The sequence below is a fragment of the Barbus barbus genome, assembly GCF_936440315.1.
Source record: "Barbus barbus genome assembly, chromosome: 8".
Classification (NCBI taxonomy): Eukaryota; Metazoa; Chordata; class Actinopteri; order Cypriniformes; family Cyprinidae; genus Barbus; species Barbus barbus.
In genome coordinates, this window is record NC_136736.1 from 24,027,932 (window position 1) to 24,043,192 (window position 15,261).

General features: G+C 36.8%; 2 protein-coding genes across 3 annotated transcripts in view; one reads left to right on the plus strand and one right to left on the minus strand.

Annotated features, from left to right (window-relative positions):
- Positions 1-466: 466 nt before the first annotated feature.
- Positions 467-15,261, plus strand: part of LOC306873711 (melatonin receptor type 1A-A) — a 47,203-nt gene continuing 32,408 nt past the window's right edge. Inside the window, exon 1 of the mRNA XM_079423188.1 lies at positions 467-843. Within this exon, the coding sequence (XP_079279314.1) occupies positions 660-843 (184 nt within the window). The 5' untranslated portion in view covers positions 467-659. The remainder of the gene's footprint in view (positions 844-15,261) is intronic.
- LOC306873712 (uncharacterized protein) lies at positions 1,878-4,084 on the minus strand. 2 transcript variants are annotated; one of them, XM_079423190.1, is made up of 4 exons: positions 3,955-4,084; positions 3,112-3,362; positions 2,356-2,775; positions 1,882-2,244 (listed from the first exon to the last, which is right to left on the minus strand). In XM_079423190.1, the coding sequence occupies exons 2-3, from the start codon at positions 3,257-3,259 to the stop codon at positions 2,363-2,365; spliced, it is 561 nt and encodes a 186-aa protein (XP_079279316.1). In that variant the 5' UTR covers positions 3,260-3,362; positions 3,955-4,084; the 3' UTR covers positions 1,882-2,244; positions 2,356-2,362. The 2 variants fall into 2 exon arrangements, with proteins under 2 accessions (XP_079279315.1, XP_079279316.1); XM_079423189.1 differs by having other exon boundaries at positions 1,878-2,775.

A 15,261-nucleotide genomic window follows, 5' to 3' on the forward strand; every position in this document is an offset into this window, starting at 1 on the left:
ATGCTTTATTTTTGTAGTTTGTCTAGTTATACAGAAACTGAATGCCACAAATTATGTTAATTTATGGTTAAAATGAGTTTGTATAGGCTTCTATCTATCTATCTATCTATCTATCTATCTATCTATCTATCTATCTATCTATCTATCTATCTATCTATCTATCTATCTATCTATCTATCTATCTATCTATCTATCTATCTATCTATCTATCTATCTATCTATCACGGATCCTACATTTTCCTGAATGGAGCGATGAAAACAGAATTAAAGCTTCTTTTATTTCAGATAAATAATAACGAATGATGGGATGAAAAAGGGTGTCAAACAGATGAAATAGGTGAATGAAGGCAGTATTACCGATGACCACCACAGGGTGGCAACACACACAACGCTGCAGTTATTCGCATGTTCACTGGAGCTTTTGAAGTTGCCCGTGGATGTCATGTAACAACATTGTGATGGGTGCACACATAAAAGTGCAGATCCTGACACACAGATCCCGACACACGAAAGCCCCCACGAGAGAACCAAGGAAAGTTGTCCGGGGCGCGCAACTTATCCAGACCTCATGAAGAGATGACATCCCACCGGAGAGACGCGCGCCACCTGAACTGCACGGTTTATTTTGTTGATTGAGAAAAGTTTCATGAAGATATACAATGTTTATGAATGGGAGTTCTCTGAACAGCTCTGCACTGGACCCTAGCGAGCAAGCACTTCACCGGCCGCCCTGGGTCACTACTACTCTCGGGTGTTTTCTCATATTCACTATAGTGGTGGATATTTTAGGAAACCTGCTGGTGATTTTCTCCGTCTACAGAAACAAGAAACTTCGGAACGCAGGTGAGTTGTGCGCACGATTTTGCACAGGTCTGACACGCGTGTCACATTTATTTCAAATTAACTGCTAAAATGTTGCGTTTGAAGCGTGAAGAAGACAAGGATAAACCAAACGACAACGCTGACAGGCAGAATCAGAAAGGAGAGCGCGCAAGCATCTCTGATATGCGCGCACGTTTGTGTTTCCCTGAAATCGCACAAGTACACCCGGCTGCAGCCTGCAGATCGAGGCGGGGCTGCACCTGGGGCGGGGCTGCACGTGTCGCCCCGCCCACAATGCTTCTCATTGGTTAGTGGCAAAGTAATGACGTCGACGCCGCGGTAAACAGGAAATGCGGTTGAAACATAATTGGTAGCAATACATAATTATATAAAACAAACCTGTGAACCCGTTAATTACTTATACCTGGTAAATTTATATAGTATTAAACAATACATTGTAAATTTGTTAATCTTTGGAAAACATTTCATTTTATGTACATTTCCAAGCAAGAATCCAATTACTGCTTTTGACTTCATTGCAGTCGCAATGCCAACAAATATAGTTTATTTACAACTTAAGTTTAAGTTATTTCTATTCATGTGTATTGGTCATTTACCACTTACAAGTTATTTATGGTCGTTTTTTATTTTAATTTCAGTATATGCTTTACTGTTACATGTATTATTAACATTTAAATAAAAGTTAAATATTCTCAGCAAGTGTCATGCCTTAAGATGTTATTAAAATTAATGGTAACACTTTACAAAAAGGTTCATTAAACAGTAATGTATTAACTAACATGAACTACAACCATGAGCAATACAATTGTTATTGTATTTACTAATCTTTGTTTACATTAGTTATTGAAAATACTGTTGTTTATTGTTTGTTCATGTTAGTTAACTGTATAAGTGCAGTTCATTATTAGTTCATGTTAACTAATGAACCATATTGTTACCAAATTAATAATTTATGGATTTACTTGATAATGAAAATCTTATGGTAAAAATATCAGCATTGTTTGTATATGAATAACATGCCAAGACAATTATTTATTTAGGTATGAAACGGTTTAATTCTGATAAAGAAAGGTGAAATTTGTACATTTGTATATAACACATCTTTTTGTACATATAAATGTCTGGTTAAACATGAACATCCTTTACACACTTTCTTCCTTTATTACTTAATCTCCTTTAATCATTAAACCTTCCTTCTTTATACACTTTACTGGCACATGAAACAGCAGTCTGGGTCCTCTATGCTGTCGTAGCATCCTCTCAGGTAACCACGCTTCCCATTACCTTTAAAACCTGAGCAGGATTTGAACAAGGTTTTACAGGTGTTACACTCTTTATTTTCAAAAGGCACCCGCAATTCAGCCTTTGATGTTTCACTCCATTTTCCCCAGTTCACAACACCTGTATCCAAAAACACACACAAAACAGAACTCTTTCATATGCACATCTAAGATTATGTTAGCCATGCCAGTGCTTTAGAAAAAGCAAGAAGCAAGATTACTTAAAGTCAACCTTATACTCATGAGGCCTTATGGACCGAGGAAGACTGGGGCTGCGTCTGCTGGACCGAGGAAGACTGGGGCTGCGTCTGCTGGACCGAGGAAGACTGAGGCTGCGTCTGCGGCATCTGCTGGACCGAGGAGGACTGAGGCGGCCTCTGCTGGACCGAGGAGGACTGAGGCGGCCTCTGCTGGACCGAGGAGGACTGAGGCTGCGTCTGCGGCATCTGCTGGACCGAGGAGGACTGAGGCTGCGTCTGCTGGACCGAGGAGGACTGAGGCGGCGTCTGCTGGGCCGAGGAAGACCGAGGCTGGGTTGGTGGTGAAGCATGGGTGGCAATGTGCTTCAGCAAATTTGCCCGAGTTATTACAGTCGCTGAACAATAGCAGCAGTGAAAGTGGGACTTTGCCCGACATTTTAAAATGGTGAAATCTGAAAGGGCAAACAAAAGAAAATAAGTTTGTTGAAAATTGCCTAAATTTAACCTTCACTTGTTTGCATTTTGCTCTGGACAGTGGACAGTCGCAAGACAGAATTTTCATCAGCACCATCCATGTGCAAGCACATTTATTTGTGATTTCAGCAACAAAGACCCATGGTCAATGCGCGCAATGCAGAAAATTAAGTTTACCTGAACCTTAAAATTAAATATTCTTCTACAAATTCACAAGCAATTAAATCCGAAGCATGCACAGTGCATTGCTGGCTGGTTCAGCACCATATTATACTTTAAATAAAGTGAGATAAGCAAAAGACAGTTAAACTCACCATGATGTTGAACTGCCCACTGAAAGTGATTTTTGATGTGATAATACATCAGTTCTGGCATACTGGAGTAACTGCAGAATGGGCACTCACTAGTGCAGCTTTTTAAATACTGCTCACATTCCCCCTTGCTTAACACCGTTTTGTGCATTTTTGCAAGGGGTAATGGATCTTAAAAGAGCCTTTGGGTTATAAATTGAGGAACAACAAAAAAAGAGGAGAGATGGAGGGGTGGGGATGACAATGACAAGGATCTGCAAACAGAAGGAAATACAGAGAATCAGTATTAGATATTATTTAGATATTATTATAATAATATCTAAATAATTAACATTTAATCATTTTATTCACAGAAAAACAATAAATTTGTATAGCCATTGTTAATTTGAACTTGTCCTATATTACTTCTGCTGGTTCAGTTTTGCCACTGTATTTATTTTTAAGGGGCTTATTTTGGGAACACTATATCAAATTCATAATCCCACTAAAACCACACACTAACTTTCTAATGCTGCCTTCAAGTGCTCTCGTAAATATTGCACATGAACGCCCTCCCATTCCAAAACCTTAATGGGATGAGCTCGTAATTACAACTTCAATAGTGAGAATTATAAAATTTCCGATAGAACGTGAAGGCAGCATTATGCCATGCTTTTGGGAAACGCAGACCTGGTTATTTAAAAGCAGACCTTTATACCTTGCGTGACATGGCTGAGTGAGTAAAGTTATGCGATTTTATTTTGAAACTACTTTACATTTCCTTTTAACAACACACTAAACGGCACTTCAGAATTAAAAATTGTAATTAAACAAATTAGACAAGAGACGTAGCTCGCCTGTACTCACCATGCAGCCAAGAAGAACGTAAATGAAAAACCGCTAGAATCGACGTAATGACTTGACGCCACTAACCAATGAGAACCCTTGTAGGTGGGACGAGATGTGCAGCCCCGCCCCAGTTGCAGCTCCGCCTCGATCTACGTCATTACTTTGCCACTAACCAATGAGAAGCATTGTGGGCGGGGCGACACGTGCAGCCCCGCCCCAGGTGCAGCCCCGCCTCAATCTGCAGGCTGCAGCCGGGTGCTTCTCAAATCGCATGGCAGGTGTTGTGTCAAAAGCTGTACACCAGTGTTTCCCCTTAACGCTAAATATAATGCAGAATTAGTTACAAATTGCACTTTAAATTTAAAATGTGTGCGTGTTTTACGCACGACTATTTATAATGAACATGAATATCAGCGCTCACAACTAGACAATAAAACCTTGTTTAGCAAATAAAACGTTGATTTGGTTGATTCTACACTATACATTCCAGTTACAGTGTAATTATAAATACAAGGTAGTACCAATTAACGACATGTAGGCTACTTCTAATTTTTGTAAACACACCTTGTTAATAACACGACTTTTAAATTTAATATGGACAATGGACATTATGCTTGTGGATGAATTTTGTTATTAAATTTACATCACATTCTATTTTCAAATGAACTTATGAGGTGCCATTAGTAAGACAAGTCATTCATATAAAATGTGAACTCTATAGGCTACTATTGAAAACAATATGATGATTTCAGTGATAATCTTACTACACATTTTGCCCAATCTCCATCACACTTGAGTGCCTTTCAGATCATATCTGACAAAGGTTATTATTTTGTTTTCAAAAACATTTTCCTGTATAACAGCAACAGCAGTAGGCGATTTTAGCAACACTTCTTTATGCGTTATCAAAACTTCTACAGCATTTCTTTTGTTAAGCCACCAAAGTTGTAGGTGGTGTGGTACAGTGGTAAAAAAAAAAAATAATAAGCTGGTCAGTGAAATGTTGTAGGGTTCAACTCCACAGAAGGCAATCCAAGGGCCATCATCATTGAACCCTTCAGCAAGCGATGTGGTTGCTCCAGTCTAGTGATTCTCCCTGTGTTCATGCTTGTCCACATAAAAACTGATTTTTATTTTTTATTTTGTTTTTGATTATTTTTTTTTTTACTATTCAGAATCAGTAACTGAATTACAGATTTGGGTCTGTTTAGTATTCATGATGCTTTTAATTCCATGATTTTACACATTAAGAACTGTTAAAATGACCATAAACATATTCAGTGCCAAACGAGTTAAATGAATTATTTTGGAGACTCCATATCTGTGTACCTGTCAGCAGCTGTGCTTTGTCTTCTCTCTCTTTTGTTGTTTCATCTTGAGAGATTGTCTAGGCACATATCCGAGCTTTAAACTCTGATCTGAACACAGAGAGGCTGTTTGGTTCTATTAGGGAAAATGAACACGTTCGTTGGATTTGATTGACGTGCTGTGCCGGATATATGGCAGTTTATTTTGGCATTCATCTGTCCACATCAGTATGATGTGCCATGGGATTGTGTTTCTTGTCCTGTCAATCACAGAGTGGGAAAAACACGAACAGGAAACTTGTCCAAAATCTGAATATTAGCAGATAAGTACTGGAAAACGTCACTCATATAGACTCGTTAGAAAAACAGCGGACTCAATTTAATTAAGCTTTGACCCACATTGTGGATCTTGACATTTTTCGAAGGCGCTGTGTTGGGAGCGCAGACATTTGGAACGTAGGAAAGTTTATGGAAAGAGCGCAAAGAATATCACCGCGCTCAAGTTAGTCCTGCGCGCGTGCACGTGAAGGCTGTTTCTTTACCAATGTCAAGTTCACGCGCTCTCCTCTGTCAATTCCCGTGCGCCTTTACGCTGACCGCTCTTGCCGCATGTGAGTCTCTAGTTCGCCAAGGGAACACGTGATTCTTGCTTTCATTCATTTAATCCTCTATTTGATTTTAATCCACAACAATCAAACGAATCAAATATACACGTGCTTACGCAATGCAGTGCATATACAGATAAAATGACACTGATAAACCCTTGTGCCACAGACATTGTTTCACAGCAAATGCGCACATTTGTTATTGCATTTGTACTTACTTGAGTTATTTGGGATAATGTGTTCCTAATCTGGAAGCTATTTATTTGTTAACTGTAAATAATTTACTGTTTGAGAAGCCATCCACAGATGCTGTTTAACAAGAATCCAGTGATGAAACTGGATTAGTAGTGATAACCTACATTATTTCAAGAAGTCAATAAATCAAAAACAAACTGATACGATAATTTCTTGGTATTTAAAAGCAATATCATGTATCTGAATTTGAACTTTTTGCCAGGTGGGTAGGAAGAGTGTTATTGACTCCTTGGAAATGATAGGAAGCCATTGAGACAGAGAGTGGAAGACCGGACAACTGCTCATCTGGAGAAAAGAGAGTGTCAGAGAGGTTGCAAATCTTTTCATAAGGAAAATATAAGAACAGGTAAGAGAGACCATGATAAGATTAAAGAAACATCCCGACAAAAACTTTAGTTATTGTTGAATGGATGCTAGAAAATGTCTGTAATCCATATTAGTCATTTACGATCAACAGTTATTTAATTGGTAAGACCAATTCATCAAACATTAATTAAAATAAAAAGTGTTTATTAAAAAACAAAAAACAAACAAAAAAAATAACCATTTACATTATAAAGATGCAGTGGGCTTATTTGAAACACCTGTATCTTATATACACACTCTTTGACTTTTCAATTTGCAATTAAAGCAATTTAATTTAGTCAATTTATGACAAAACATAACATGAGAGTTTAGAAGAGAGATTGATGTTATTCCTTTTCAATACCATATTGATTGGTTGGTTGATTTATTAATTGCTTGATTCATTAATTGTCAATTACCCTACAAATCTTAAGTTTCTGAGTACTTTATATATAGGAGAAATAATGTAGTTTGTCAAATAGAGCTCATGTCTTTTTTTAAAAGACACTAAAAACGTCACGTTAGCTCCCTACTTGACTTTTTTTGTTTGATTGATAAATCTGATTACACATTTATAAATGACAGTCGCTGTTTTCATTTAGTGTGGATTGTCTCACTTAAAGGTGCTATTTGTATGTTGGAGTCACACCTGGTTTTTGTCCTGCAGCCCAGAGGCAAATGGAGCAAAACAGGGACATTTTACAGTGGACTCCCCTGGCCACTCTACACCTGCTGGGCTCGGCTGGCTTGACATATCAAGAAATGCACAACACACGCGTGCGCTTGCGCACACACACACACACACAATGAACAATTACCACAGAGACAGCTGAGGCTTCCAATCACCAAGTCCCTCCTTGAAATTCAGAATGATCGAAGCAGCCACCACAACTGCTGGACATATGGCTGTCCTCTAGTGCCAGATGAATGACGAATGACAGTGTGTGCTGGGGGAGGAGTGCTGTCCCGCGGCCTGTGTGATTGCAGTGCTCACCCATAATCTGGGACGTCTCTCTCTTGAGTCATTGTACATGTAGCAGGCGACCAGAGCCTTGTTTTTAGGTCAGAAGAGGATGTGTGTGTAGTTGCGAAGAGCTCTAGCACACAGCTCAGGTTTACACTAGAGTGGTATTTGTGCAATTGGTGCTGCTGTTCACAAACACACTTTTACCTCTGTTGAGTGAAGAGAGTTGTGTGGAGTGAAGATGGTGTGGTACTAGTTGGATGAAGATGCTTTTGAACCTTTTTTTACAACTACAAGTGTCAATGTTTTTTATTCAGTGAAAGCAAAAAAATCCTATTATTTATTTATTTATTTGTCAGTCATTTGGCATATACATATATAAATGGGGTTTGGAGTCATTAAGATTTTATAATGTTTTTGAAAGAAGTATCTTATGCTCATCAATGCTGCATAAATTTGATAAAAATACAAAAATAAAAACAGCAATATTATGAAATAATATTACAATTTAAAATAAATGTTTTCTAATTTAGCTGAATTTTCAGCAGGCATTAGTGCAATCTTCAGTGTTGCTTGTTTTTTTTCATAAATGTTTGCAATATGCTGATTTTGTGCTTAAGAAACATTTCTTATTATTATCAGGGTTGAAAACAGCTGTTGTGCTTATATATATATGATTATATATATATTGTGGAAAGCAATACAGAAAGTTGCAAAGGACACATTTTTAAATAAATCAGTATTTTGTGGTGAAAAACAGTACATTTGTTTTGAAATAGAAATCTGTTGCAACATCATAAATGTCTTTACTGACAGTTTTGACCGTTTTATTGCATCCTTCATGAATAAAAGTATAATTTCATTAAAAAAAATATTTCAATTGCTGCAGCTCAGAGACCTTCAGTGTAGATATGAGTGATGAATTTGTAGCATGTTGTTAATCTTAAACCTCATTAGGCTTTTTTACAGAAAGACTGACTGACCCAAGCATCACCACCAAAAATGTCTCAAGTATCACCACCAGCAGTTCTCTAAATAATTTGTTCTGTTTAATATGAAAAAATTGGTTCATGTATGTTAGCAACAGCATTTCGGTTTTTCTAATTAGGTTATATTATAAGAAATATTTGATTGGCTGATGCTTCATAGAGATTCAGTTGTTATTCTTTCAAATGAAATGACGTATGAATGCATCTTCTTAAAAAGCCATCTAAAACTGTGTTGTATAGTAAAGTGACGTGAGAAGTGGGGCTGATGAGATGTAAAATGTCCCCCCCCCCATACTTTTGAAGTAATTTCTACACTCCTGTTTAAACTGTTTAAAAAAAGTTAAAATAATATGAATAAAATACTAAAATAAATTAAATCTGACACAATGAGTGTTACTTTAACAACACATAACTGGTATGGTGCCAATAGTGATTTTCAATGTATTGTTTGTGCATGTGTGTGTGTGTGTTTGTTTATAAAACATTGTAGGGTCCAAATGTCCCCACAAGGATAGTAAAACCTGACGTTCTTGACATTGTAGGGACTGGCCTGTGGTCCCCATGAGGGAAAAAAAATATTAAAAATAGTAAATGATGTTTATCTGAAAGTGTAACAATGCAAACAGGTTTCCTGTTAGAGGTAGGTTTAGGGTTAGGGGATAAAAAATATTGTTTGGTGGGTATAAAAGTAATAGAAGTCTATCGAAAGTCCCCACAATTCACAGAAACATACGCGCGTGTGTGTTTGATAACTGAATTGTATTGTAAATTTATGATGACTGGTTTACTAGATGTGCTGTGTTAGCTTCGTTTCTGCTTGAGTTGTTGACAGTGTTCTCCCACTGGTATTCACCATTAAGCCTGATATAATTTGTTTATCACAGATTACTCTGTGTTTGTATTGGCTGACTCTTGTTTTCCCATCTGTTTTCTGCTCTTTGCTGGTTTGTGGCTTGGGTTTATACACAACACATTGTTTCATTCACATTGCTGTTGCTATTAATTTCTTTGGTTGTTTATTATTGTATTATTTTGGTGCATGGGTGGGTGGGGGCAGATGAAGGCTGTGTACTGTAAATGAATTGTGGGAAGTATTTGCTGTCTCTAATAAGTTTAGCCAAGGAATTAGTCCAGATGATCGCAGTGATATCCTTTTCGAAGACATTCCAAAGTCCGAAAGGAATTCATTACTTGCCCAAACCCTCAGACGGGGTGTTTATTTTTCTCTGTGGATTGAAATGGATTTGCGGTGGTGGGTCACCACTGGTAGTGTGCTGCTGTGCTGAGTTTAAGGGAAAGAATTAAAGATCCCAACAGCAGCCTACTACCGTTTCATTTGGACTTTAAGCCCTGTCCAGTGGAGAAAGGAGAGGGACTGGCTTCAAAAAAGACTGTCTGAGGGATTTGAGATTTGAGAGAGGTTTTTACTTTCAACATGGAAGGAAGCACACTGGGGATTCTTGCTTGGTTACTATATGTGTTTGTACTGAAATGTAACTACTGAGGACAGTGGTTACCAAAAGTTTTGGATTAATACATTTTAATAGTCAACTTCACACAAAGTAAAAATTTTCCAGATAATATCTTAATGATTTGCTTTTAAAAATTGTCGATATATGCTACATATTGTAAAAAAAATGTAGCTGCCTTATTTATTTTAGGAAGTGGGACCCTTGCAAAGGGATCACCATTATTGGATGTCTTTGACATGAAACATTTTGAAAAACCCTGATCTAATGCAGTGCCATTTATACATTGTAAGTGGGCTGAATTGTTTAAAACACCCTAGTATGTTCTGTTTTTGAAGGTTATTGTATCTACAATCTGCTAGTTGTCATAAGAATCCATTTAATTTAATATCATGGTTGAGATATTTAGGAATTGGAACTAATGTGTTTCCATTAGGCAATAAGCTGAACAAGGTAACTGTCCCATTTTGACTCTTTAAGCTTTTACCAGCATGTAGTGTGTTTCAAGGGAGAGTTAAAGTAAGAGTGCACTCTACTGTAAGAAACATCCTCTCATTCCATGCCCCCATGAGTCTGATCCCTCTGCACATTTTAGGTAAAAACTTTTCTGTTCTTTCCTCATGTGTGCCCCACTAACCATATCGTAACCTTAAGTGTTTAATAGAAACTCAAAAGTGATTTAAGTTCAGCTGAATTTTTAATCCACTTTCAAGGATGGAACACTGCCTGTTCTGAGTGAAAATTTGATTGCTTTCCTATAGATAGATCTTAAAGGAATCGTTTTCACAGAATTTAAAATTAGCTGAAAAAGTACACTCAATCCATCCAATATGTAGAAGAGTTTGTTTCTTCATTGGAACATAAATGGCAGTACGTTACTCTATCGCCAATGGATCCATTGCAATGAATGGGTGCCATCAGAATGAGAGTCCAAACAGCTGATAAAAACATCACAATAATCTACAAGTGATGTAAGTAATCCACAAGCTTTTTTTAAAAAGGAGAGTAATATGTACAGCACCGTTTACAAGAACAGTTCAAAACTGTTCGTTACAAATATGCTATGATTTTGATGTTAAAGAGAGTTAAAATGCCTTAATGATTGATTTCTTACAAACACACAGCTTTTCACTTCACAGGACATTAATTAATGGACTAGAGTTGTGTGGATTACTTGTGGATTATTGCTGTGATTTTATCAGTTGTTTGTACTCTCATTTTGATGGCACCCAAATTTTCATTTTTGGGTGAACTATTCCTTTAAGCATTCAGTCTTTTGAAAATATGAAGTCTTTAGATATTGCTTTACTACCTGCTGCACTGTTGTTGTCTTTTACATGTGGTTATCCTCATTTTACACATATGCGAATTAACAGCATGAGGAACATCACAGTAGGAATCATAATCACATCCATGCTGAAACCTCATCATATAACTTTTGGGTAACACCTTAGTTTAGGGACCAATTCTCACTATTAACTAGCTGCTTATTAGCATGCTTATAATTAATATATTGGCTGTTTATTAGTGCTTATGTAGCACATATTCTGCATGACCATATTCTACATCCCTAATACCCAATACGTAAACTTAACAAATACCTTACTAAATAAGTAGCAAATTAGTTTTTTGAGGCAAAAGTCATAGATAATGGTTTGTTAATAGTGAGAATCCGACCTTAAAATAAAGTGTGACCAAATGCTGATTTGTCTTTTTATTTTCTTTTTTCTTTTGTGCTCACAGGCCCTTTCCAGTTTGGAGAGGGATATATAGGGCATTCGATCTGTCAAAATCTCCTGTCTTTCTGTTCTAACCCTTGTTAGCGATAAGTTGAAAGGCTGGTAAATTCCAGGAAATTGGTGATGTGTGCTTCTGTTCTGTCACATCCTGCTGTGGTCAAGTGTCTGTATTTATATACATGGCTGCATCTGTAACCCCCTGTAGAGCTCAGGTGCTCTGTCTCAAACACACACACACACAATGCATGGAGCAGCACTTCCAATAAAGATCACAAATTGAAAACAAAAGTCATGTTACGTTATTAAATATGTAATTGTTTATGGTACATTGTTGCTTTTTATGTAATGCATTACTTTTTCATTACTTTTCTTCTAGACAGTTAACTGAGGTGCTCTCTCTCAATTAGAAATGTAGCATTAAGTGATTTTTGTTGTTGTTATTGTGAATTGATTGACTGATTTTCAACCAACAGAATATTTTTAAGTGTCCAAATATTGTTTTTGCATAGTCATTAGACATTATACTAGAGTTATTAGACATTATACCAGACCATAAGCATTACAAGTATAATATGCATTGTAAATAGTTCACTAATAATAAATATGGTTTATATAATATTTATATTTATACAATTTGTTTTCAAATCTAAATGGTCAAATTAATTTCATCTTTGTTTTGATCTGTCTAATTCTTAAAGGATTAGTTCACTTTTAAAAAAACTTTTGCTGATAATTTACTCACCCCCATGTCATCCAAGATGTCCATGTCTTTCTTTCTTCAGTCGAAAAGAAATTAAGGTTTTTGATGAAAACATTTCTCCATATAATGGACTTCAATGGGACCCAAACGGTTCAAGGTCCAAAGGACAGTTTCAGTGCAGCTTCAAAGGGCTTTAAACGATACCAGACGATGAATAAGGGTCTTATCTAGCGAAACGATCGGTCATTTCAAAAATAAATAAAAAAGTTTAAGTTTTATAAGCACAAATGCTCGCCTTGCTCTGTTCTGTGATGCGCGTTCATGACGTCACGTAATACGCAATGACGTTGAAAAGTTCACGGTTGTCACGGCGGAAGTACCGAGTATATATCACAATACAGTGAAATAAAATGACTCAGTGTGATATAAGATTTTGGTCATATCACCCACCCCTAATATATATAACACACACACACACACACACACACACACACACACACACACACACACACACACACACTATCCTTGTGGGGACTCTCATAGGCGTAATGGTTTTTCTACTGTACAGACCGTATATTCTATTGCCCTACACCAACCCTACACCTAAACTTAGCCCTCACAGGAGACTGCTTGCATTTTTAGATTTTCAAAAAACTTTATTCTGAGTGATTTATAAGCTTGTTTACCCATCGGGACCTCAATTTAGGTCCCCACCGTGACACAAGTTCCCATGAGTCTGTGTGTATTCAGGTTTAAGTCCCCACCGGTATATAAAAACAAAAACACACACACACACACACACATCTCTCAAACTGGTTATTGGTCTACCTCTGTTTGTTTCCTGAACATAGAATGTCTGCAATGACTATGCCACATAGTCTGAAGTGTATAAGATGCTTTGTTGGTTTATAATGAGAACAATCCAGTTGTGTTGTGTTTTGCTGGCTTGTAGAGCATAGGTTTAGGTGGAGTAATAGTAATTTGTAATTGTAATTAAACATAAATTAATGGCCAAAAGTTTGGAATCAGTGTTTTTTTAAAAGAAGTTTCCTATTCTCACCAAGGCTGCATTTATTTGATCAAAAATACATTAAAAACGGTAATAGTGTAAAATATTTTGCAAATTTACAACTTTCTATTTTAATATATTTTAAAAAGCAATTTATTCCGGTGATTGTAAATCTGAATTTTCAGCAGTCATTACTTTACTCTTCAGTGTCACCCCTCAGAAATCATTCTGATATTCTGGTTTGGTGCTCAAGACACATTTTTACTGTGTTTTTGATTAAATAAATGCCGCCTTGGTAAGCAGAGAGACTTGCTTCAAAAACATTACAAATTCATAATAAATCCAAACTTCCAAATTAAAATAACAGTGTTATGTGTTGTGGTATAAATTCAGGATGTTACAACTGAAAACTCAAATTTCTATTTCACAAAAGATGTTTTCTGTAATCCCATTTGTAAATGTGTTTGCCTTTACCACTTTCAAGGATTAAATAAGCATGTCTTCTTGGAAAGTTAATTAAACAACTCCAGAGTCAGGTTCTCTGACCCGTACAGTATTTTAATGGTCTACTCCACATCATTAAGATCAGTGTGATAGTTTTTCCTGCTGTTATATGCAGCTTGCTGCGATTTAAGTTTTGAACTTCCTTACTGTTAGATGTGATATGAATGAATCATACCGTATGTCTAGTGTGAGTGGAGCTAATGGAGCAGTGTGTGTGAGTCTGTGAGCGAGCGGGTGTGTTTCTGCTAATGGATAGGTGGTAGTGTGTTGAGAATTGTGTGCATGCAATGCGCATGTGTGTAGAGCTCAAGTAGTGTGATGATTGAATGGAGTTCTGTGTGCGTGTGTACTAGCCACTAGAGGTGAGAGACGGTGACCCGTAAAGCAGTCAACATGAAAGGCACTGAAATCACTCATGCCTGCAGTGGGCATCGCAAAACATGTTCTTTAAAAGGCACAACACGGGTAACACATAGCCTGATGTGTTCGTGCAGAGATGCTTCTCTGATGCACACTTGTTTACTTGTCCTCAGGACCCCTCTCTCAGTCTTTTGGGTTGCATTTATCCGCCTCTTTCTGTGTTTTTACCTCTTTATGACCCCCTTCTCCCTCCCATTCGTTTTCTCACTCAGACATATTTGGTTGGGGTGTGCTCATTCTTTGTGACATCTTTGTCTGTGTGCATCACTCTCAGTCTGTGCCCCCCTGCTGCTGGAGGAAGTTTTTTCCTTCTTCCGCCTCATGGTTATTGATTCTCCTATTGTCTCCCCTGCAAAACCATGATAATAAGTATGTTCCATTGTGTCTTTTTTCAATGCTAAGCTACTAAATTGACTTTAGAGGCTGCAGCCAGTGAGCATGAGGATTTTCATTGATGTTTAGTAAAACACTGCAGGGCACATCATTTCAACATATATTGGTGGACTTAACTACTATAGACTTAGATTTAAGTTAATCATTTAATTCAATGCACTTATTGTGTACATACATGTCTTTACATTGTACTTATATTAAAAATCTATAACTAATAATTTCTTAATAATAATAATAAATAATAAATAATTATTACATAATTAATTTCTGTAATTATAAAACTGTTATGAGTGCAGTCTTCATCTCATAAGACTATGTGCCTTTCAGACGACATGAAAACACAATTTATTTCCTAATGTGTTAAACTTAAAATGAGCAAACTACTGAATGCACCCTTATGTTTTTATCTCTAGTATTTATTTCTGGTAGGGATTTCAGAAGTCAAAAATGTAATGACACCAGTCTTTCTACAGAATCCTCAGTACTGTATACCATCTCAGTACAGAATGCTCACATGCACATTTGTGCACATGATCTGTGAAGAGCACTCATACCTCACGTAATTTGAAGGCATGTTAATATCATAAAGACTTCTTGGTCAAAAGCCCATCTTAGTGAGCTATTAA

Bases quoted from the DNA above. Each gene is read 5' to 3' on its own strand.
- LOC306873712 (XM_079423189.1), bottom strand. From the start codon at position 3,259: ATGCACAAAACGGTGTTAAGCAAGGGGGAATGTGAGCAGTATTTAAAA. The intron at 2,776-3,111 runs GTGAGTTTAACT...TTGCCCTTTCAG, and splicing joins GTGGGCAGTTCAACATCATG to ATTTCACCATTTTAAAATGT.